This window comes from Macrobrachium rosenbergii, chromosome 39 (genome assembly GCF_040412425.1).
Source record: "Macrobrachium rosenbergii isolate ZJJX-2024 chromosome 39, ASM4041242v1, whole genome shotgun sequence".
NCBI lineage: Eukaryota > Metazoa > Arthropoda > Malacostraca > Decapoda > Palaemonidae > Macrobrachium > Macrobrachium rosenbergii.
The window spans coordinates 280,270-305,617 of record NC_089779.1 but is presented as its reverse complement, the minus strand read 5'-3'; the positions used below and the strand labels follow the sequence as shown (position 1 = coordinate 305,617).

The 25,348-nt window shown below is 38.0% G+C and overlaps 2 protein-coding genes across 6 annotated transcripts in view; one reads left to right on the top strand and one right to left on the bottom strand.

Annotated features, from left to right (window-relative positions):
* The window catches only part of Bre1 (E3 ubiquitin-protein ligase Bre1), a 193,614-nt gene that overhangs the window by 28,635 nt on the left and 139,631 nt on the right, over positions 1-25,348 (bottom strand). For 2 of the 5 annotated variants that reach the window (XM_067082212.1, XM_067082216.1), the window contains exons 1-5: positions 7,076-7,277; positions 3,748-3,936; positions 3,417-3,603; positions 1,294-1,485; positions 1,007-1,128 (exon numbers count right to left, since the gene is read on the bottom strand). In XM_067082212.1, the coding sequence (XP_066938313.1) occupies positions 1,007-1,128; positions 1,294-1,485; positions 3,417-3,603; positions 3,748-3,903 (657 nt within the window). In that variant the 5' untranslated portion in view covers positions 3,904-3,936; positions 7,076-7,277. Of the gene's footprint in view, positions 1-1,006; positions 1,129-1,293; positions 1,486-3,416; positions 3,604-3,747; positions 3,937-6,873; positions 6,954-7,075; positions 7,278-25,348 lie in introns of those variants that run through there. The other 3 variants (XM_067082213.1, XM_067082214.1, XM_067082215.1) reach the window with 2 other exon arrangements.
* Positions 10,354-23,838, top strand: LOC136825572 (tektin-1-like). The gene is made up of 9 exons (XM_067082158.1): positions 10,354-10,537; positions 11,158-11,285; positions 12,835-13,065; positions 14,016-14,139; positions 14,697-14,842; positions 15,117-15,198; positions 17,586-17,726; positions 19,248-19,384; positions 20,799-23,838. Exons 1-9 carry the CDS (start codon positions 10,391-10,393, stop codon positions 21,016-21,018), a joined length of 1,356 nt encoding a protein of 451 aa, XP_066938259.1. The 5' UTR covers positions 10,354-10,390; the 3' UTR covers positions 21,019-23,838.

The following is a 25,348-nucleotide window of genomic DNA, read 5'->3' as shown; positions in this document are numbered from 1 at the left end:
CTCTTATAGGGCTGGCCCGAAGGATTAGGATAAAATACCATATAGGGGCACGTTCTCACACTGTAACACATAACACACAATAAATACATTTACTCATGCTTCCACACTAAAAGGGTATATTAAAATTCATAATAAGTTAAGTAATATTTTTTAAAATTTAAATTTAAATTCGACAATGCTATGTTTTCGTGCTTTTATTATTTACTTATTTTCATATTTTATCTATCAAACCACAGTCCCCCATGAACAACAAAATCGGAACGGCTGAAAATGTAAAAAATTCTGACAAAAATTTCATTTATTGATTTATTTCCAAAAGTTGGCAGTCGCTGTTGGTCATACTTTGGACAATCACACTATACATGTTTGACCGTTACCATCACCCTGCACTCTGAGCACTCTGGAGCCAGGCCACGTGGGCTGCTCATTAAGTGCCCATGTGTCAGGCGAGTATGACCTATTCTGAGAAGTGTTAGAATTACTTGTGTGTGCCTCTTTCTCTGATATGATGAACTCCATTTTCAACTTCAGTTTTATTTGTTTTAATTTATTATTTTCAGGTTCTTCATTCCATATGTATTGCCATTTGTTTATGATACCCACCTTTATGTGTTACATAATCAGTAAAATGGCATGAAACAGCAACACAGTCATACCTAGCATAGTTTCACTGATCTAAATTCTGACAAAAATAAGTTAAGTACCATCATTTTCATTAGTCAAAAACATTATCAAAACACAACAAAAGTTAAGTGCTTGAGGAAAAATTTTTACCAACAGTTTAGTAAGTGGACAGATCTGTACCCTCTTTCACTCACCTGCCACTAGTTAATTATCCTGTTATCAAGTATCAATGACCAGATCAGCTTTTGCTGAAGGTAAAAAGATGAAGGTTTGTATCCCCATAAGGACAAAAAATTTTATGACTTTTACTGCGTACTTTGCATCGTCCTAATAACCCAAACATTATTTAAGAAGTGGTAGTAAATATAAAGGCTTTTGTTACCTTCAGAGACATGAGATGATGTTTTTCATGAAAAGAAAGGTTTTGGGCATGAAGATTTTTGTTTTCTTGTTGAAGCTCAGCATTGAGCTCTCGAACCCCTTCCTCTAAAGATGGAGGAACTTCTGCAATGAAAAAAAAAAAAAAATTGTTCTTTAGATAGTCTATTCAGTGAATCAGGGATCTACAAAACAATATAAAAAGGAAATAACACAATTACAACAGCAATCAATGACAAATGTGGCCTTAGTGTATGACATGGAGATTACGACGTTTGTAATGGTACATACCTCCTTCTAACCCTTCACCTTTTAAAGCACGCGCAACCTTTTCATTACGCTGGTGTAAGCGATCAAATGCCTGCACGATCTTTGCAACAGCACGTTTAGATACTTGGACCCTGTTCACAAGCTTTTCATCCAGCTCCTCTCGATCCCATGTTGATAACTGCGTCAAGAATGATGTGGTGGCCTCACTTTCATCTGTAAAGAAACAAAGGTTGTCAAAATGCAAAACAGAGTGACCCAGTTAAACTGCTTTGTTATAAAAACAAAATAAACCTATTTAATTACAATAATAGCACTCAATAAAAAAATTCCACTTGAAGACCTATTGAACTACTTTTTACCAGTACAGTAAACCCACCACGTATTCGTGGGGGATATGCACCACAAACTGCCCATGAATAGCTAAAATCCACGAATACTTGTATGTAGAGCTACTCATTTCATTATTTTTTCTTTTAGAGATTAAGCGATACTATATTAGTATAGTATGTTTAGCAATGGAGAGAGAGAGAGAGAGTTGCTGTTGTGTAAGCCTAGGCCTATATGTAGAGCTACTCATTTCATTATTATTTTTCTTTCAGAGACTGAGCGATACTATAGCAACGTCAAGAAACATCCAGTTACTTGTGTTTTCCTGCCGAAGTTCTCGCGCTGCCCCTCACATCACAGAGAACGCTCTTGCGGATGTAAATAGATTTGGTCAACCTACCCTAGCTGTCACATCATTTACTGCCATTAATTCCAGCTGACTTTTAACACCGTGAAATACAAATATGAATGTGTAAAAATTAAAGAAATTATCATAACCTCATATGATGATGCAATAATAAGCCTGTTCATAACGGAAAACGAGTAAATATTGCCGTTCTGATAAACAGCACTACACTGAGATATCCACACACTATCTTTTAGATCTCTATGAACGAAGTCATCTGAGAAATTCTGATTACTTCGGACATCCATGGTGTTTTCAAGTATCTGAATGTTTTTGTTTTGCAGATTTAACATATATGATATAATTTGCATTGTATTTTCATATTCTAGAGTAAATTTACCGAGATTATGTGTTTTCTGTAAGAAAAAAATTAAAATTCAATGAACGAAATCTAATGAAAACTGTATCCTCACTTTCCTTACCCAGTGTACATGTAAACACTTGAGTTCTCTCTCTCTCAAACAATATATATATTACTTTAATGGAAAAAAAAAAAAAAAAAAAAAAACAGCAAAATATCAATGAAACGTTATTTCACTTACAGAATCCACTTGTACTGTGCTTAGACTTCGATGTAAAAACCACAGTTTCTCTCTCTCTCTCTCTTGTATACATATATTTTAATGAAAAAATACAGTAATTCGTAAGTAAATACTGTTGCTCTACGAAAAACAGTGAATTGGTGATCATTTTAGAGATATGGCCCATAGCAAAATCCAAAAATTAGTGAAATTTCTCCCACGGACAAGTGAATGATGTGTTCCATAAAAGTCAGCGACAAAGTGAACTGCAGAAATGTGAAACAGGTAAAACAAGGGGGCCACTGTAGAGCACAGAGCCACAGACCAAGGAATGAAGCTAGCAAAAGTTTTCTTGATGTAAATGGATGTTTGAATAATTTCAGGAACTACTAAAAGGGGCATAGTGAAGTTTATCAGCACAAAAAATGGCAAGTATGCACACACACAATGATGAGCAAATAATTAAAAAAATGCTCAACATTAATCAGGAGCAGTTTCAGGATTCAAAACAAAAATTTTCATCACTGCAGAGACAACCTGATATTTCATTACTTGAAACTATGGGATTAAGCAACTTTCCTAATTTAACCAAAATATATGTATAATTTTAAATGCCAACAAAATTTACAATAAAAAAGTAACTTTTCATATAAAACCTTGAAATAATTCATTTCCTGTCAGATATCTCTTCGATATGAAAAGCCCTGCTGAAAATTATCTGTTCACTACACTGTAATTACACATAATCAAGGAAAAATAGACAATCATAAAAAGAGTACAAAACTATAACTACAATTGTTCGCTTTTCATAACACTTCAGCATAAGAAATAAGGTAACTTTTGCAAACTAAGAATAATAAAGTAAATGAATCAAAATCACTTCCACTTACTCTTTGTTTCAGATTCATCGGAAGTTTCAGCATCAAAACGCTGCAACATCAACCTTATGTCTTCATTAAATTGATTCCAATAACGGTTTATGACAGTCAAGACATCGTCACTCTGCGTCTGGCGCTTTTCAAGCTGCTCTATCCTTGACCTCAGATCGTCCTCAATTCTTTTTCTCTGCTCTAAGCGCTGTAGGATAAAAACTTCCATGAACTGATTCACTTTTAAAAAATCTTTTGCATCATATTACAATAAACAGGTTTGCAAACTTGAGTTCCCATATCTACAAGCATTTTAAACCAGAACAAAAGGTGTTTATAATAAATAACTAACCTGATAAAGTTTATGGTTCTGGAACCGCAACGTCTTCATATCCATCTCGTCTAGCGTAGAAATTGCACCCAACTGGATGGGCTCAAACTGCACCTTCAAATTCTTGGCTGGAGGCGCTGAGCTTGAGCCCGCTTCCTCCAGAGCTCTCTTCGACATCTTGACCTAGAAACGCTATTGAATTTACAGCGCCTGTAAATCAAACATTTCACATTAATAAGTTTAAAATTCCTAATCAGGTCTGCCTTGCTTTAAAAGTACATTTAACTTAGACTACAGTTTTCGAAGCTAACAGAGGAAAAATTTCACTCTACTTTCTAAGCAATGACGTGGGATATGGACCAAAAGCTTGAGAAACAATGGAGAAATTGCCCAAAATAAAAGCATATCTGATACATCAAGAAATGGGACTTAATAATAATAATAATAATAATAATAATAAAGGAAAAGATTTTGAACTACCTAGTGTGGAAATTGAAGCTCAATAACACTGAGCACGCTATAAATACATTAGAGAATGTGCTGAGGCAAAATTCAAAAAAAAGTCAAAATCAACAACTGCCAGTCCGGCCTCATGCCAAAGAAATGAACAACTGAGGCAGTTTTTCGAATGCAATATGTAAAAGAACAGTATTAAGCAAAAGAGACGATACCTAGTAGTGGATCTTGAGAAGGAATGACAGAAAATATGGAAAGGACATTGTGAAAACACAGGATACAGTACTGCACAGTTCAAGAGATCAAGCACAAATACTGTAGGCCTAATTGGGTATTCTGCAATGTGTAGACCCACGAAGCTTTTCATTGTTTTTAATTGATGTAAGAATGCATACGCAGACTTCCTATCCACCAGGCAGTAAGAGACTGGTTCCTGGAAAGGCTGAGACGTCTCAGCCGTGGTACATCATAATAAGAGTTAATCCTAAGGTTAGGCCAAATGGAGAATTTATGGGGTCTGGATCCTTTATTTGGTGTAAGAAAAAATTGCACTAGGTCTCATTTACAATCCTCAAAAGTATTTTCAGAACCACTGTATGCTGCAAGAAATAGTCTAAAATATTGTATTGTAAAATAACTAACAGAGAAGCTTTTATTAGAGACGCAACATTCGTACGGCAGAGAAAATCATGTAGGCTATGAAATGACAATTTAAAGTAGATCTTTCCGACAGGCTAAGTTATGCTTCTACCAAACAAGCCTGGAGTTATAGTGGATACGATAATTTGAATACTTATACTACACTGGCCTATACTCATTCAACAACAGCTTGGTAAAACATTAGAACAAACTATTATTCATAGTTTGGTGGGTAGCCGATCTTTTCTCTACGAGATATTTGCACATTCTAGTACTTGAGATCGCTTCAACAAGAGTTCCACGAACCTTTCTTCAAAAATGATTGAGCCCCCCCTTTAGGACGACCATATGTACCACAGACTGATTCACATTTGTTAATGGCAAGCTAGAAGGCCTTAGGCAACCTTATTCTATATACAGTATTTTTTTTTTTATTGAGCCTATACCTACAAACTACCACAGGTTAGGCTGGTAGCCTAATGTGGAAATCTAGGTTAAAGCCACGTTTACCCACGACTCAGCCCAATTCTGTTAGCCTACGAGCCACGTTTAGACTTATCTAGTCGACCCTAACTCCTTCCCTAAGTCGTCTTTAAGGTTTTGGCTTTTACAAGTTAATCACTAGGCTATCCTAGTGTGGCCTACAGAAATAGTAATAGCCTAGATTCTGTTGGCTTTGGGATAGCGCAGGCTCTTGCTACTACAGACAGTAGGCTACAGAACCTTCAGAAAAGGTATTCATGCGCTTTTTTGCTGCCGCTGCTCTCACGCAGCAATCTTCAGAAATTCCCAGCAGTAAACGTGATCGGCCGGTGTTTTATAATCATTATTTACATGGCGATAACATTTTCATTGTATTCTCTTCTCATTTGCACCAACTGCTTTTCCCAACCGCACGACTGGTGCGACTAACAATGTCACACCACGTTTCGTTCTCGAGCATTCTTTTTCCTTTAGGCTAACTTGCAGTACCGTTTGCTTGTTACTGCACGTGTCGTGACGTCACGATGCTTCCAGTTCATTTTGGTACAAAGTTACTCTTTCGTCCAAGCTGTAAACGGCTGTTTATTAAGGTCCCCACCAGTTGTCATTGGGCGAGTTCTAGAATAAGTAAGCTACACTAGATTAAAGAGGGCACAGATTCTACAGGTGGTGGAATGGGGATTTTTTCCCCGACGGCTTCGACGTGAATCCGATCCCCATCGTGCAAAGAATCCCGATATCCCACTTCGGGGAAGTCCATTCGTTCACCATAAAATTACACAGGCCTAGCCTATACTCCGTAATTCTAAGCCGTAGTTCCGCGGCGAGCCAGACTACGGCAGTGGACGTTTTCCTATGTTATTCAACTTGCTTTACAAGAATTTGAAGTAATAGTTTGTCGGCCGGCTGTAACCAAACTGTAATTGACCTTCGAAGACCACGACGGGGTAGATCTATGCCGGCATTCTGCGGCGATCCGCCCCAACTCCCTCCATAGCTAATACGGCAAAATTGTAACCAGTAAACACCTCTAGGGTACGTTAGGTTGGTATTAATAGGGGCGTTTACCGGTTACAATTTTGCAGTACTAGCTATGGAGGGGGATGGGCTCGCCGCCAGAATGCCGGCTTAGATCTACCCCGTCGTGTAGTCTCCAAAGGTCAATTACGAACTACCGAGGTGTTTAATCCTAACCCGAAAAGGTAAATTTTCAGGATTATCCTCCAAGTTAAGGTTAATCCTGAGAATGGGAATATTAGAGCGTACTGTCCAGTTAGCCTATGTAGGATGGGGGGAGGGGGATGGGGGGGGGGGTTGGACTGTATTATACAAATGCAATGAAAACTAACAATATATTCAATGAATACAATCACAAACACAATATTTCACCCAAATTTTACAAAAGCCAATTGTACAAATTCGGGCCCCATTCCGAAAAGGTCACCGGGACTCGAGACGAAACAAGGCCGGGGCAGCCCATAACAACGTCACAAAGGACAGAGAAAACGAGTACGAACCACCGTGAAGTATGACAACACCTGGAAATATGAAACATCCATCAAAATGTACCACAAAAGCTAATACGGTACGCTGTCAAATACGCGGTACGGCGACGAGGTCCCGGGGTGCCGCGAAGGAAGCCTCCTCCTCCTCCACCGCTCTCCTTCAATTTTAAGGATAAAAAACACGAAAAACAATGTGGCGGACGGACATATATCATGAAAAATCATTGAAATATTATTTCAAAGACTTCCAGCAGGATAAAACCAACCTCAAACGTCAGAGGAGTGGAAAGCATTCAATTATCTTCTCACGCGGCGACCATTGTCGGGGATGTTTTGGTTCAATTCAGTTCCAACATTATTTCCTGGGAGGCAGAGTCTACCTCGCAGGGTGAGATTGATACCTACAGAGTTTCTCAGCTTTAAATCTTCGGCCTCTATTCACGCTTCGTCGGTATTGATTTCACTACTGACTGTGAAGGTCATGGTGTTGAGGATTACAGTTCTTGGATAGTTAGTTGGTGCTTGGAACGGTAATACGTTATACACTGGTTTTGTTATGCGCCCTTGTACCGTTTTCCTTTGGAATCAGTAGCATATTATGACCACAAAGATTATATATATATATATATATATATATATATATATATATATATATATATATATATATATATATATATATATATATATATATTATCACTTTGACACCCGTGGCTTTTTATAATCGCAAATATTAAGTCCCGAACATTATTTAAAATCCAATTCGCTGTGCTTTATTTATATATATTCATCACGGTCCATATTTTCGTGATTCAGTTTTACACACACACATAATATATATATATATATATATATATATATATATATATATATATATATATATATATATATATATATATATATATATATATATATATATATATTCTAATCTAGGTCCCATGTGGAACACATGTAACTGGGATTACCTCTCATCGCTTTAAGCTTAGGATAACACGAAGTCAGTAAAGTAATATTTTTTCATGATCATCAATCAACCTCTTGTTTTAAGAGTTTGTTTGCCTTTTTTTTCTTTTAGCTATGTTGTTTCATGCTCATGAACGAAGATTTTGTATTGCCATTAAAAATACAATGTGGAATTCTAAATAAAAACCACAACTTAGAAGTCGTGTAATCTAACATGCATGTAACGACTCACTAATGTCAATTTGGTAAACCTTACCGGGCGAATTTCATTTTAAACGGTAGAATATTCTCTGACAGGCATTATTTTTCTAAGTCCTACTAAGAGAGGCAGTTTGATTTTTATTCTTCGTTTCCTCTAGTTATTGCATCTTATTATTAATTCTTTTATAAATATTTGAACAGTATCGCATTCAGGAGTTCAGAGATGTACTCGTAAACTGTCCCACAATTACGATAAACAAAACAACTGAATAAAAAAAATGCAATTGGCTCTTCGATTATGAAGATGTGCAATTTAGCTCTGTAATCTTTTTTGCGTGGTAAGAACTTTGCTTGCACCAATTTCTTAGATAAAAAAAATGAAAACAACAGCACATTCATTATTTTAACTAAGGCGGCCTTTAGTTTGAAGGAATACATTAATAAAATAAAGTCTTATAAATAACAATTAATCTTTTATGCATGGAGCATCATCATTTTTCAATGTGATATTTAAATTAGACTCCCCACGAATTTATTTTGCACTAAGCTCAAAATTCTCCTTATATTGAATAATTGTTCATGCAATTACAACTTAAAAATCTCATGTATAAACCAGGATAATACTTTTACAGCTGACTTTTTCTAACACCGAAAAAATATTTAACGTAAGTGTATAGTTACTAGAAACAGATTATTTGTTGATGATGATTAATAAATTAACATTACGGTCATTGAACCAACAGAACACCTGGCACTGGTTGCCATGGAAACAGCGTCTCCCGTCTAGCAAGCAGTGGTATTTCTTCTTGTTTTGTGTTGCTGTAGAAACGTTGAGCAGGTAATTTACTAGACTTATATGTATTTCGTAGTCTTATTCTACATAAAGGAAAGTTACTACGAGTTACAGGGAGTCCAACAGGCAACCATTGTAGTTGTTGGAAAATGATATTCAATAGCAAAACACGACGGCTCTTCTAGTTTGTGCTGTGGATGTACAGTACGTACATAGCTGTCCGTGTCGGGTTTCTTTTGATTGCTGTTGGTAATATCGTTATGTGTGCAGTTTAATATACATACTATACTTGAAATTCTCAAATAAAGTGATTCTCCATAAAAATCTTTATCTAAAGTAACTGCCTTGTGTAGAAAAATCCTGGCACTTTTCTTTCATTTGGTAAGATATCAACTTTGTGAAACGATTTCTTTTAAAATTTTGCGTTTATGATTAAAGTAAAATTCAGTGCATAAGCAGTATATGCTTGCAAACGGAAACATCATCGTCCAGCGGTAAAAATCTACCTAAAAATCTGCCTGTTAGACTCATTAAGAGCTAATGTTATTTAAAAAGATGCAAATAATAATAATAATAATAATAATAATAATAATAATAATTAAGATACGAATATTTATCCCTATAAGTACAATGGCCAAATTATACTGAGGTCATCTCCCTGATTAGAGGACCAATATACGGATGTGGTTATCTTAACAATAACTTACCCAATTAAAGGCTAATCTTCTTAATGGATACAAAATATGAATGGAAAGGACAAACTGAATGCCATATCAAGGTTTACGTAGGTACTGACAAGACTACATATTGACAGATTTTCTCTGTCCCTCTCCATTACAACATTCACAATTTTGGAACCTTCCCTACGATTCCTAATTAAAATCCCTGATCTTCGAACTAGCGGTGCAATGATAGCAAGGCTTATCACAGTTGTAAAAGAACTTGGGTGATGGTGACAGTTGGGGCCTGCGAAGTTTGTCGTTTCCACGTGCTTGCTTGAGACATTCTGACTTTGGATTGTATTTGCACGTAAACTTATAGTCTACTGGTACTCTACATGTGTGTGGGCGTATGCGTGTGAAAGAGTGAGAGTGCTTGTTACTACAAAGACTCTTTGAAATGGGTGAATTTATGTAACTGAAACAAATATTAACACTTACATATCACATCGTTCTAAAAGTAAATAAAGTTCTACGATCAGAACATATTTTTTTTTTTACAGTAGGAAAAAATCACCATAAAAATTTCGCTTGACCACGGTAGTGTCAGTTTCATTAGCGTTCATTAAGGAAGGTGAACGACTGACAATAATATGAAGTTCTTATAAAATAAAAAAAGAGTTAAATTGCCGCTGCTCCCATGAAGTGCCTGCCAAAAGCGGATCTTATTTTTGAAAAATATTATCATTGAGAAATTTGCCATTTAAATTGTGCATGTCATAATCACAGCTGATTGACAAAAATATTGCAGTAAGCTTTCAGTCTTTCCATAATGAAATTCTTGCAGTCTTTGCGCCTCTAAATTTAGAGTATGGTTCAGACCTCGTGGGTGGATGAGTATGATAGAGGATTTCATTGAAAAGAAGGCACGGGATACTAATGGTTACCTGCTTGCGTTTCTTGCAGCAATGGCCCTTCTGGAACGATCTCGGCGCGTAAGTCGATCTGAATATACGAGGGATTACTACAGAGTTGGGTCAGGAGTCGTCTCTCCAGTTACAGCAGCCCAAGAACAGCCATATGCCCCGGCCGTGCAGCCTAGGACACCGGCACAGGTGAGGATTGTAAATATCACTCGTTGCTTGTAAACAGGGCAATGGTCTTGGTGTCCTTACCTAAAAAATCAGAGCTTTCTAAAAGAGATCTGTCGTGGACTGTAGGCGTTCGGGGCCGACTGGTAAATACGTATTTTAGATTCCTTCTATACACTGGAAGGGCCTTCTTGGGACATTATAAGAGTAACTTCAAATACTTTCCTGTTCGACGGGAAATAATACAAATTGAAAACAATATTTTCATCGTGATGTTTTCTCACCGAAATATTTTACATTAAATTTTCAGGCAGAGGGCAATGCACGTTTTCAATATCCCCCGATTTCTTTAATAGCATGTGAGGTATAAGTGCTGTGTTTTTAGAATCATCAGACGTTTCTGCTATTGTTAATAATTATGCCACTTATACCATGGTAAATATTTAGGTCCCCACCTCTCTCTCCGTATAGTTCTAATTTCACAAGAATTATAAGTTTAGTGTCACTTGATAAATCAGAAATTTTCGTGTTCACACTTCAGCTAATCTATCATCATTAGATATATCCGACGTTGGCGTAATTATTATTTCCCCTCTTCATTTTGAAGTGAAGAATCTTATTCTGATTTACTGACACCTTTGCAGGTTGGAGGCGACGCCTGGATTCCCTCACCTCCTATCAATCCAGCGGTATGGCGGGCATCCCACAGTGCAAAACTCCATGATGCCCATGCCAATGCCTCGAAGGCTCAAAGGACACGCGAGGAGAACAAGTTAGTTATGTCATTTGCTACTGTCATTGAAAATAACGCTCTCTCTCTCTCTCTCTCTCTCTCTCTCTCTGTAATTATGTATGTACTCATTTGAGCGCGCCACCAGTTTAGGGGTAATTTTCTATTATTCCTACATCACGAAAAAGATCCTCGGAATGTTATCACAGTTATTTCTAGTTTCCGTGAGACTTCTGTGACATTTTGTCTTGGCTCAGATATTGCAGATTTCGGCCAATTTTCGTCTGAAAACCTATTGCTAATTTCCTTCCCTTCACAGAAAGGAAACGACATGACGAAAGAGGTTTCTTAACGTATAACAGGAAAAAGGCAACAATAAAAAAACGAGAGAGAGAGAGAGAGAGAGAGAGAGAGAGAGAGAGAGAGAGAGAGAGAGAGAGAATGTGTCCCAAGGTCTAGACCTTGGTGCGTCTTTTAGTTTCGTTTTGGGTGGGAATGGAGACGAGATAAAAGGCTGCCCCCTGCGGTGCCAAGATCTTAAGGCTGCTGCAGTCTTACCAGGGAGCCGCCACTCACCTCTAGTGTGTGAAACGCTCGAGCAGCGGGAGTCTTTGGGGACCGTCAGTTACGTCCCCAGACAAATGAAAATAATTATTAAAATGCAATGTGTGTCATTACATCTATTTTGCTGCCTATAGACAATGAACTCCAAGTTGAGGGTGATGAGGGTAAGTGTTCTATGCTGTACATATTATAGACATAAATATAAAGTAAATAATAAATACCTGCATCTGCATTGCTTTTAATGTATTTCATCCAACGACCCAAACAGGCATTTCCAAAATTGCAAACCCATACAGCTCTTCCCAGTGATGACCAGCACCTTAGTAAGAGCTATGTCAGAAACCAGTTGCATATATATATATATATATATATATATATATATATATATATATATATATATATATATATATATATATATATATATATATATATATATATATAATAATGTCATTTCAGTAACCACAATGCCCTCTTAACTTCCCCATTTCTTCACACTTTCTGGATGTGCTTGTCACAACAAAGCCTGAGATTCACACGGAGGAATATGAAGAACTTCTGACGTCTGTTGCAGGGTTCGAACCCATATCGGAGTATTAGATAAGGTCATGTCACCCACCTTACCTCGTGGTCAGGTGGGTAATGTGACCTGGTTCTGATATCATAAGTTCCAATTTCTCTGCAGGCCATTTCCTGTTCCTTTATATGTCTATCTGCGCAGAGCAGTCGTTTTAAATTCTTAAAGACATTTTGGAAAATTTTCTTCTGTGGCGTTGATTAACATTTTAACTATTCTTACGAATAAAAAAAGGTGAACCCATTTGAGCTAGTGCTTGTAAGCTGCCCCTAGCATCATTTATCATTCCACTAAAATAAATAATCTAATTACTATTTGTCACTGTGACAGATTTTTTTTTGAGTTAATCCAAAGACTAAAAGAAAAATAATCCAGAAAACCAAGTCAGTGTCATTACTATTCACTGCTAATTTACATCGAGAAACACTACAAATCTCTCTTTCTCTCTTGCAGAAGAATCTGTGAAGAAACGGACAAATTGACTAGTCAACACCGAGCCGAGGTGGAGAGGCGGCTGGAAGACCGAGTGTGTGACGTCACTTTTTGGCGGGAAGAACTCGATAAGCGACACGCGACAATCGACAAAGACATCACCGTCTTGAAGACCATGAAAGAGAGGCTGGAGAAGGCAAATCATCTCTATATCCATCCTTTAGAAGTGGCTCATCAATGTCTGGACATTAGGTCTTGTTAGGCTGAAACCTGTTGCACTTCACTTGCACACATGTTTAACTAACCCAGACACTAAGTCATATATATATATATATATATATATATATATATATATATATATATATATATATATATACATATAATTTCAAGATTTCCCTAATTTCCGGGTGGTTCCAGGGGAAAAAATTGTAACTACCATACTCCTACTTAACCGCTTCATGCACCCACACAAAGAGACTCGTTAGAAACATTTCGAGCACCTTACATACACTGCGCCACTCACCTTTGTCTTGCATACACTCCCGCTTCCTGGATCTTAAGACCCTTCCTTTCTAATGTTTCTTTCGAGCAATCTGTCCATCATCACTTGCAAGGTCTTACTCTCCTCTCTCCTAGCACTTGAGAACCACTGCGATAACCCATCGTTCTCCATTCTCTGCACATGCCCAAACCATTCCGTAAGATTCATATTCTTCTTTTCACCTATCCTGATATTTTTACTATTTCCTTTACTATTTCCAAATTTCTCAGCCTTTCTGTTGTTGTTAAATAATGCATACTACACTTGTAATTAATCTTGACAGCTTCAACATATGGCTTTCATTCACCACTGACATCCACACTTCATTTCTGAATAATGATCAGCCCCTTACAGACTTCGACAAAACAAGGTTTAAGTAACATTACTTGCTTAACGTGAATCTTTAATTCGCATTTGCCTAACAAAATGTCTAAAAATCTTTCAATTTCAATCACAGACAAAGTAAAATCATCAGTGATTTAAATAAAAAGACAATAAACCGTTGTTCTTTAGTTAGGTAAACACAATTCGGTTGACTGCTATAGTTTCTTCACAAAATTATTTATCAAGATTCTTTACAAAATTCCGCGGTCTTTAGGGAAATATTATTACTCACAAAATAAAGCTGAATAATATGCAAATGCTGTTGTTTTTCAAGCAGACGTGAACGCACAGGCGTTGAAGAGGTTGAAGACGAGGCATCCACAGCCCTTCGTCAGGAGATCACGGAAATAACAAGGTGCAGGGATGCATTAGACAGGACCTTACAGGATACTATTAATCAGGTAACAGATTTCCTGTTTAATTCAGAGTGCAGATAGGAAAGAAGGACAAAAGACGAATTAGCAATTGTAGCATTTTAGATGTTAGGCCCGTAAGACCGGGAATTTTTCATGCAAGAGCTTTATAAAACTTCCAACCTTACAAGTTTGTAGCAAAATGACTGAAAGAGGGAAGCATTGAAGGTTTGGATAGACCAGTTTTTACTTCAGGATAAGATGATTTTATGGCTGTCTGTTGCAGTAAGCCCCTGAAAGTTTCTCATTGAGTCCCTAGGATTAAAATTACCAGACTTCCGTCCTTTTCTTGATGCTGGTATCCATTTCTGTGAGCAATAGTCTGGGGGGCAAACTAAATCCCAGCTATCATAAGCCTGAACACCGTACCACCCAGCCACGGTGCCTGCTGACCCAAATCCTAGCACCAAAAGCAGATGTTGATGCCAAGATACCACGACCCATATATGCATATACATTTACATATACATATACAGTAGCAAAGATAAGCAAGTTAGAGTCTTAACAATCAAACCAGAGTTCTGATATCCAGTTCTGTAATACAGATAAGACGAGACCTTTCTTGCCGGTACCACCTAGAGAAGAACTTGCAAGACAAGGACCACGCTCTTCGGGTGGAGGAAGCCACGACTCACCTCACGCCCACCCACGAACACACTGCTATCATACCGCAACAGAAGGTAGATCCGAGGTAAGGCGTCATAACTCTAACGCGGGGTGATTTTTTAATGCTAAGAGATCCTGACCCAATGGGAGATTTGGAGATTATTCTGCTTTTGTTGCTTTGTTTTTTTGTTTCGAAAAACCCAAATAAGAAATCTTCAGTAGGTCTACTTCAGAATTGTTGGAACAAACTTTCGATGATATCAGTGAGTCATATTTTCAACAAAGATAAACTGAAAAACTTTTCAGTAGGCACAAGATTGATATTATCCTTTATTTCAAAACTGTAATCATTATTTCAGTCCCATTTCCGTCGAATGGTGGAGAGAAACTGGTGTAAGGTTGCTAGCCAGAGCTGACAAGGAGCACGAACTGTCTGAACAAGTAAGTCATAACACTCCTACATATATACGAAAAATGTATGGTAGTTTGATATAAGAAAGCATAACTCATCTAGTACGTCATTTGAGTGATACATTTGCCCAGCGTATATTTAAAAGTAGTCCCAGTCTAGAAATACAAATAAATGTCTGAGGGTCCCGTTCAACTGTGGAGGCTCATTTTCTTTCAAGGGACCATAAGTTTTCTATCAATGTGCCCGGAAAGTTTCAGGGGATATTCTACAATCTCGAATCTTGCCTTGTTGTCCTAACTTGCGTCGTAACGACTTCGGTCATCGACACTAACGCTGTTGTTGTTTTAAAGATAGTTGTTCTTAATATATGCCATGATTATGCAAGACTTAAAAAAAAAGCATAAGCACATGTAATGATTCTATGAAAGGATAACAAAAAAGTCCTCTTCATTACTTGCAAGACTTGCATTAGATAAAGGAAATAAAAGACAACTAGCCCTTAGTCCTGACCATCCCGAGGGATTCTTCTGAAAGACATGCTAATAGACGGTTCGATTGGTCTTTCAACCCTATATTCAGCTCTGCCAGTTGATTTGCACGTCAGGACTGCTCCGGACCAAAATGATTTTGCAAATGTATACTGCACTGTGTTGACGATTGCACATTCCAATCAGTTTTTTATTAGATGACATAATAAACAGACAGCACCATAATCACAAATAAATAATGGTAAAAGAAACAAATGGAAGAGAGAGAGAGAGAGAGAGATAGAGAGAAATAGGCCTTGCTGAGGCTATACAAAAGCCTAAAACTGTCAGTGATAACTCTACTGAATTTCGCCGTTCCTGAGAATTGATGAAGATAGATAACTGCATTGGAAAACATATATAAAACATGAAGATGAAAAAACTGAAAATCATTTAATGATTATTTTTAATTATGAGTTCTTACTGTGACGTTTACACGTGTAGGCTAATTGTGTTTGTGTGTGATTTCTTCACTCTGTAATTTCTCAAGACCAGATTCCAGTGAGACGGGGTAAGCCAGTGCCTAGTTCAGGCAAAAAAAATAAATAAATAAAAAATAAAAAAATAAATAAATAAACAAAAAACAAGAGGCCCACGGGTGACTACTCATCTGAGTCACCTTGCTGCACTTGCAAGCATAAGATTAAGATTTTTTCCATTTTTCTATGCAAAGCTTTGGACCCCCTATTGTAACCCCAACCCGTTATTCTACAGAAGAAGACTTTAAAAGATTTCTCCAACATATTTTTAAGTAAACCTTTGAACGTTCTTAGTATACTGAATGTAGACAACATCAGGAAGCTTTCTTTTAAGCTTTGCCATTTGTGGGCAAATTGCTCTGGGCAGGAATACTTCAATGACCACATCCTAACTTCGCTCTTTCTTGATGACGATTTCTTGGAAAGGCGCAAGGGCCCGTCGCATTGGAATCATCTTGAATCCCCTTTACCCAAGGATGCTTTATGCGAAATTTAATTGAAAGTTGTCCATGAGTTCTGAAGAAAAAGCATAAAATGTGCAAAGTTTACGCAAGACATACATGCATATATACATACATACACATATGCATACAAACAAAACAAACTTCGATCATAAAACCTCAATTGCATTCAGCACTAATTAGCTAAAGTTGGAAAGTAGAAGCAAGAAGAGAATTCCAAAGCTATGAAGGAAGAGTCAGAGAAGAGAGGGCCTCTGGCCTTGTGCCAAGAGAAACAATGGCCGAAATAGTTCCTGTAGGAAACAGTCACAGACCTCATTCAAAAAAAGAGACGTGGGTCAGGTAACTGTCTTAATTATTTTAATATGATGTTTTTTTTTTCTTGGACAGTTACTTTCTTACCACTAACAGACATTTTCGCATCTAATTATACCCCAAATGGAGGTATTTGTTTGCATTTCTGAATATTTCCGTTCCACTTTTCGAGAAGATATGAGATTTTAGATTCCAATTCCTTCTTTTTTCCTGAATTGTTTCAGAATTTCTTCCATAACATGTAGTATTTAACACGATACTGTTTCTGTTAGCTTAATTTATTACTTCGTGTTTACACACACACACATGTATGTATATATATATATATATATATATATATATATATATATATATATGTATGTATGTATGTATGTATATATATATATATATATATATATATATATATATATATATATATATATATATATATATATATATATATATATATATATATATATATATATACGTACACTGTGTGTGTATGTGTCAGATGGATAGAGATTATCATGTCCACTGAAATGCACTTTAGAGACTATTCTTAAGCAAAACCATCTGGCTAATAAAAAGTACATTTTTCAGGTACAAAGTGAAACAATTACTTTTACCATCTCCCATTATTATTTACCAATTGCAGATCACAGCAATTGCCGAAGACATCCTCACGGCTACTGCAAGGCACATTCGAGAGCGGGTTGACCACACCAACCACTGCATGCAAGAAAGGATCAACGATACGAGACACGCCAAAAAAATGCTGGAAGAGCAGCATGCTAAGGTGAGGTTAGGTTATGCAAGGGAAAGACGAAATTCAAGGAGTTAAGGAGAGAGAGAGAGAGAGAGAGAGAGAGAGAGAGAGAGATACTGTCACAGCAACGTGCCACGGTAAAGGTTATGAAAAGTATGAGCGGCTAAATAAGAGTGAGAGAGAGAGAGAGAGAGAGAGAGAGAGAGAGAGAGAGAGAGAGAGAGAGAGAGAGAGAGATACTGTCACAGCAACGTGCCACGGTAAAGGTTATGAAAAGTATGAACGGCTAAATAAAAGAAAGAGAGAGAGAGAGAGAGAGAGAGAGAGAGAGAGAGAGAGAGAGAGAGAGAGAGAGAGAGAGAGAGAGAATATTTATTTGACCCGATACGTTAAAGTCTACATATAAACAGAAAACTTTCTGCAGCGCATGACTCAGAAGGCCCATGGAATACTAATGCATTTCTATCACCAACAGACTTTTGAAAGATCCCCGAGATAATGTGTATCAGAGGAATTTGGTTAGCAGAGTTTTTTTACGACAAAGCTTAGATGCACATCATCCACCTGTTTCAATGACATCTGGCCTACCTCTGGTGTTATTCGGATCTATCCAGACACGATCAAAGGCACCTCCTTTAATGCCAGGGCAGCTGACTCGGTCAAAGACGAATGCTTATTTTAGCCTGCTTTTCTACTGACACAATCTGGCTTTCTTTTTTCAGAAGAGGCATGCAGTCATTTCTAATAATCAAGTCCCCTCTTGAATGACCAATTACCACGTCGAAAAATACTTTGTACACTCTTCAGGTTATTAACTGAAAAATCCTCAATTTTACCTAATGGCTTTCTCTCGGAAATCAAACCTATTCGCGGTTAGGATTAAAGCTATAGAATGACCTCGAACATTTGCGTATTTTACTTAAATGAAACAACAGTTATTCCACTGCAAAGCAATGACATATTCAGTAATTGGGTGTATACAATTACAAATATACAGCTATGCTGACTCAAAGATATCAACGCCTTTTTACGCATATAGTTATCGTTTCGCAATAAAAAACTATCCTGGTCGACAAGCAGGTGGTAGGTGGTCTTGTCAGTGTGGTCTAGTCGTGCCAATGGAGCTCTTATCTCAAGAGAAGAATTTTTGACTCGAACGCATTTCTCTGGCGGGCCAATCTTCATACTGAACTCCTTGGACCCAAACAGCTAACATTAGCTGATTCCAGAAGGAATGACTTGACGCATTTAGTTTACTTCCTCACATAAAAAGTAGTGGATAAATATCTAAATACAACTGAATTGTGCTCTTTATCAAAGCTGTTTACTGATAGTTTGTGCCTCAATTGGATGGTAGGGCTTTACGATAATCTGAAATGACATGAAAGGTGAAATAGAAAAAAATGAACCACGGGAGTAATCGCTTCATCGCTCCCTGCTCAAAGAGACAGGAAAATTGAACCGCCTCAAACGACACTCAGAGAAATTTTATCTTTGTAATGACAGTAATGAGGTTCTACCCAGTAATGTCTTAATGCAATGCTTTGTCAGGTGGTTGATGAGGAGAATCTTCTGGTCCAGAGCCTGGAAATGGTGGAGGCAGAACTGGAGGCTAAGAGGGGGCCCCTGGCGCTTGCCCAGTCCCGCCTACAGACACGCACGGGTCGGCCCAACATGGAAAGGACCAGGTAAGAAATGTTTCTGGTTAGGAAGAGGCCGGAGCGCTTCCTCAAGGTGAGGATCTCTGACCGTTCTCCCTCTATATTCATATCATTATTATTTTCTCCGTTGCGTGCAGTGTTACTTACAGCGCTTTCACGGTGTGTTTTTTCTCGTCTTCCTTGTTGAAATCATGACTTTTAAAATGACTTTGCTTTATGGACATAAATGTGGTTTCTTTGCGTGCTGAATACAGTCCATGCATGTTAGCTTCAGTCGCTTCATGTGCAAAGTAGAAAACTGAATGACAAGACTCATCATCTCGTCACTTCATCAATTTGTGAAATGACTTATAAATTAAGTGCATTCCCTGAGCTCACGTTTGGGAATTTTTAGCGCAGTATCAAACGTTTTAACAGTCAAATTACGTTTGAAGATACAAGAATCCCCTCAACTTGTTCAGAACAACAACAATTTAATTTGAGAATAAACAAATCATTAACATTTAAATTTGATGATGATATAATAATTATAATAACAATAACTGGGATGTTACTACTACGCAAGAATGAAAAGATAATAATCAACAGGACATGTTGTAGTAAGAGCTTGCCATGAGATCAGTGATTTGGAGATTTAAGATAAAGAGAAAAGAAATTGACGGTCAAGTTAGAACCTTGGTGAGCAAACCTTGGAGTTTGTGCATCATACGTTAGTGCATACATAATAATTTAAGAAATAGAAGGTTGCTGATTATGTCGTACTTTAAAAACAACTATAAGATGCACCAATAATAATCATAAGTCTTATGAACTGACTGGAATCTCACATGAACAGATTAAAGGTGACAGTTGACTTTCGCTGCTGATCGAAGCTATGAGTGGAAATGTATAAGGAAGAAATCTTGAATTTTGCTTTCTAGATATTTCGTGAGATCATTAACTCAAGAGTCAACTCTTCCAACAGTTTACGTCGCTTTCCTAAAAGATGGAAGTGTGTCTCTTTCCCACAGATGAAACGTCACGATTTTTTTTTCTCAAGGGAAATGTATAACATAATATTAGTGTGTCTCGTACTGTATGCACAAAAGGTTCCGTAAATAAATCAATTCATTAATACTTATTTAAAAAAGAAAATAAACATATAAACCACAATGTACGCTATGAATGAAATAACGAGATAAACAAACAACCATGTAACACATTACATACGTAAATAACACATAAAGGAAGATGTAAAAACGGCATCAATAAATGCAAGTGAGGGAAGTATGACTCCCAATGGAAAGCGACTTATCGAAATGTCATTGCTCATCAAACGTCATGTTAACAGCCATGCTGTACAAGGGTGACTGAGGTACAATGATGTCTTTAGCATAACTGAGTGATGGTATGGTGTATATCTTGTTCATTTTCCCTTATTTCTGTTTTTATCTACCATCAGGGATGAGGTGGAAGCGTCCTTACTCCGCGAGGTGGAGGAATTAGAACTCAGCATATCTCGTCTGAGCAAAGCAGCTGACCTCTCTCGGGATCAGCTCCAGAGGCTGAGGTCAACCAGGGTCACCTTGGAACACGACATTAATTTGAAGGCTAGAACCATCCTCCTGGATGAGGTTCGAGTCGTGGGAATCCGAAACACCGTCAAGATTGACGCGTATTAAGGTATACGACTGGGACGGAAGATGGGTGGAAACTCTCAGTAGTGAATCTTTTCATAATTTTATAAGACTGCTAGTTTTACAGTTGTAATATAAAAATTTTACTTTTCTAACGAATTTTAAAGATTGCTTACCATTTTCCCACTTTGAGAAAGGGGATTTATTTGATCTTAGTACTTTTCCTTGCTGATGTACGTCAAGCACTTGCTGCACCTTCTATTCCTCTTTCCGTCCCATCCGGCACCTCCATCTTCACATCACTCTCCTCCCTACATATGCCTCCTTCTTTCTCATCACATGGCCATACCACTGCAGTCTTCTTTCCGGGACCTTCTTTGATAGTTCTTGTCACTTTAGTAATTCCATCATTCATTCATTCTTGATCCTATCCTTTCTTGCCACTCCACAAATCCATCTAAGAAATTTCATCTCCACCGCATGCAATTTCTTTTCTTGTGCTCTCTCTACCGGCCATGTTTCTACTCCATACATCGCAGCTGGTCTCATTCCTGTCTTATACACTCTTCCTTTAACCTTCATTTATATTGATTTTGCGATCACACAAGACACCTGACATCTTTCTGCAATTTTTCAATCCAGTCTTCACTGTGTTATTTCTGTATCCAAATTTTCATCAACAGCCACTGATGGACCAAGATACCTATATTTTCAGTGTTCTTTCTACTGATCTTTAATCCTATGTCTTCCTTTAACTCTATATAAAGGTTCTTTTTGTTTCAGGATAAAGTTCATAAAAACGATAACTTTTTAAAGTTACGCAGTTGTACGTCATGGGTTTTCCATCCACCAGCTAATTAGATACAGGGAAAAACGTATGGGTGGAAGAAATCACTGAACGATTAAGCAAGAATAAAAAGTTTGCCATACATCTGGCAAATCACATCCTAGTTTGGTTTAGGTCACCAAAAACGAAGTAAATTGGAGGTAAGAGGAGAGAGAACGACAAAGTATCGTTCGAGAAGGGGGCAATAAATAAAACGAATTTGCCTTGACGAGGTTCTGTTTTGGAATCACACAGACCGAATCCTTTCGACGAAACATTTTGGGAAGAGCCACCCGTTCTGCGGGGGCCTCTGAACGCATATGGCAAGAGCGGCGCTTGCCAGGTATTTCTTGGTCCTCTATTTATTTAACAAATCTTTATCCTTCGCCGCTAACGATGACATCAGGGCTGCAGAGGAGGCCGGACTTGTGGATTTTTCTGATTCGCGACGGCTTACTTCAAGAAGAAGAAAAATCAACACAGGGAAAGAAAAACGACCCTCCAAGAATTCTGTCCATACAGAAAAAATGGGCCGAGATAACATCCTGCCTTCAACATTGATTTAAAAGATATATGAAAGACAGTTCTTGACGGGAAAAGATCCCTATCGCTAACCTTGTGCTAACATTAACGATCTTATCTCGACCACCTCTGCGGAACACGTATAGCTGCATGACTGTTATCACAACAAAGCAGAAAAACCACCAATGCTGGTTGTCACAAAATTGTATCGGCCGTCCTATCGCTAGCGGAGGACAGCCCTTCTGCTATCATTACCAGCTGTCCACAGTACTAATACTGAAATAAGACAGGGGTCCAACTTTTACCCGAGAGCAATGCGTGTCTCTCCTCATTCTGCGCTGGAAGTTATTTTGTATCGCCACAAATTCTATGTATCTTATTTTATTATTCCTTATTTGTTATTTTACTTTGCTGCAGCATTCCACAGAGCGAAGATAATTATGAATAACAGGTGGGAGTGAGGAAGAATAACGATTTAAAGACAGAGAATGTCAAGAAGAAGCGCGCGTCTAAAGTGTAAACATGCGCATGCGTATTAACTGTTGCTTCCAATATCATTATTACAGTTGAACGAAAGACTGTCTTGGGAAGCTTATGCTATTGTCAGTGACGGCATAAGAATAATATTTGCAAATACATATATATATTTTCGCTTTTTTTTTTTTATAATTTTTGGATGTACTCCGTTCTGAATTTAGAATAGCACCGATGAAGACCACGGATCGGTGGTTGAAGCAGCTGTCAGCTTAGGAATGACAAATATAGCAGTGTTCTAGCAGTTTTGTTTATCTCTCCTTGAAGACTGGAGGGTGTACTGTAGGCATTTCAAGATTTGCCAGTAAACTGTTGGAGGCGCGTGCAAATAAATCTTGTATATATATAAATGTATACATATACACTATGAATGTACATATATATACATGTGTATATAAATGGGCGTGTGTGTAAAACATTAAAATGTAAGCTTTTTCAGCAATAAAATCTTCGCTGTTGATATCTTCGGTTAATTTTCCTTTTATTCGGGGTTGAAAGATCGTAGGAATGTTGTAAACTCCGGGCGGACAAATCTATCAAATCGGTTATCAATAAAGCCAAGCTGCTGTTCGGCAATGCCTTTCTTTATTTGTCAATCTGTATATGATATAGGGCTCACTGACTGTCTTCTACGATAAGACGTGGACGGCAAGAAAAGTTAGTCAATTTAAAACACTATATGTCAATGTCTGGGCGGCCAAATCACGAGAGAGAGAGAGAGAGAGAGAGAGAGAGAGAGAGAGAGAGAGAGAGAGAGAGAGAGAGATCTGGCGAAGACCAGCAAAATGGCTTCCAGAGTCAATCCATCACTTCTTTATCCAAAATACTGGCCAGAATCCCCCTCGTCTCGTCACCGGGCCATCAGATCACCACGGCCGAGATGATCACACGTTAGAATCGTCCTAACAATGACGTATCGTTTCCGTCTCTCCAGTCTCCTGCCCCTTTCTTCCCCTAAAGCCCCTACACCCCTCCCCTGCACTTCTCCTCCCGCACTTCCCCTACCCACAAATGCATTAAGGGCTTTCAAAGGCCTGGGTTCAGGAACTGGCCTTCGGGAGTGACATGGGGAGCTATATCTTCGGCATCTGCTTCGAAGGTTCAAATATGATGGTTTTATTGAATGCACTTTGTCTCAGTTTATGTAAAACTACTACCTCCGCATCACGTCAGCAGAGAGAGAGAGAGAGAGAGAGAGAAAGACTGACAGACAGACAGAGAGATCTTGGTTGATTGATTCAACTCTGCAGAGTGGCTACGCAACAACTATGGGACCATCGCCACCGAAAAGACAGGAAGAATGAGTGAGAGAGATCGCGCGTGTAATATGAAACAGTATCCTTATTACAAATCGTTGGCAGTTGCAAATTGCTATCATAGATTGGAAACATCAGTCAGTTGGCACAGCTTCTAAAGGACTCAAGTTTTCTCCCACGAAACTAAGGTGTTACAGTATAGTTACAATAATAGTCATATTAACTTCTGCTTTCACATGTACTGTGATGAAATTAAGTTATCAGAATACTCTTGATCGCTTCAGTTTTCTTTCACAAACAGCAAGAATCTGCCATGTTTTTCATCACTTTGTACGAATCCGGTCATTAGTCGTCTCATAGAGAGGCAGAAAAACAGTTTGCGACCAAATCTAGCAACTTTAGGTGCGCTAGTGACCAATTAATAATTCAAATTTGAAGGATCACAACACGTGGACTTTTCTTTTTATGCCATACTTTTAATGTAGCTTTAACTGCTGGTATAATTACATTACTTTTGCCGTTCTACGACTAATAATGATAATGAAATCTGATATTTTCCCCAGCCCCAACCCCACCTTTCTGTCTAGCTTATTCTGGCGGGGAACTCGTGTGTGTGTGTGTTTATAAATAGGGGTCTGGAAGAGATTGAGGCTTTATAAACTGAAGCCAATCGCACGCAAAAACCCAATTGAAAACGCGAACATGTACGCGGACTTATGCATTAATAACTTAATCTTTTCATCGTTCGTCTTCCAGGGCGGTAGAGGCCACAGACCTCAGACGCAGGTTGGCGCCGAGCAGCCTTTGGCCGATGCGATAAAGCGAACCGCTGTCACTTTAATTAGTTTTAATTGACCGCCCTTATCAACGCCCACGAACAAAACCGTGGGTCCGTTGACCAAAGGAATGAACGTTTATGGGAGGTGGACGATAAAGTGTTGTATGGAAGTGTTGTCTTGCTCGTCACAAGGGGAGCGCTTTTCCGTTAATGACTTCATACCGTCATCTGATTACTGATGGCTGTAGGCAATCAGCGAATGGAATCTAATGTTATTCGTGCTGGAACAGAAAAATCTGCAGTTTTCGACCTGTTTATGATGTGCATGCTACAAGTTGGCAAGTGTCGGGCACATTCTAAGCATCAGACTAATTTCTTCATATATTGTGATGTTTTGGTAAACTTCAAAATAATTGTAAATATGCGTCGCAAGACGCACGCTATGGGAATCATTTGATT

What these genes read in the sequence shown, in the direction of transcription:
- LOC136825572 (XM_067082158.1), top strand. Translation starts at nt 10,391, where the DNA reads ATGGCCCTTCTGGAACGATCTCGGCGCGTAAGTCGATCTGAATATACG. An exon ending in AGCCTAGGACACCGGCACAG is followed by an intron (nt 10,538 to 11,157) that starts GTGAGGATTGTA and finishes ACACCTTTGCAG; the next exon opens with GTTGGAGGCGACGCCTGGAT. An exon ending in CAACAGAAGGTAGATCCGAG is followed by an intron (nt 14,843 to 15,116) that starts GTAAGGCGTCAT and finishes TCATTATTTCAG; the next exon opens with TCCCATTTCCGTCGAATGGT.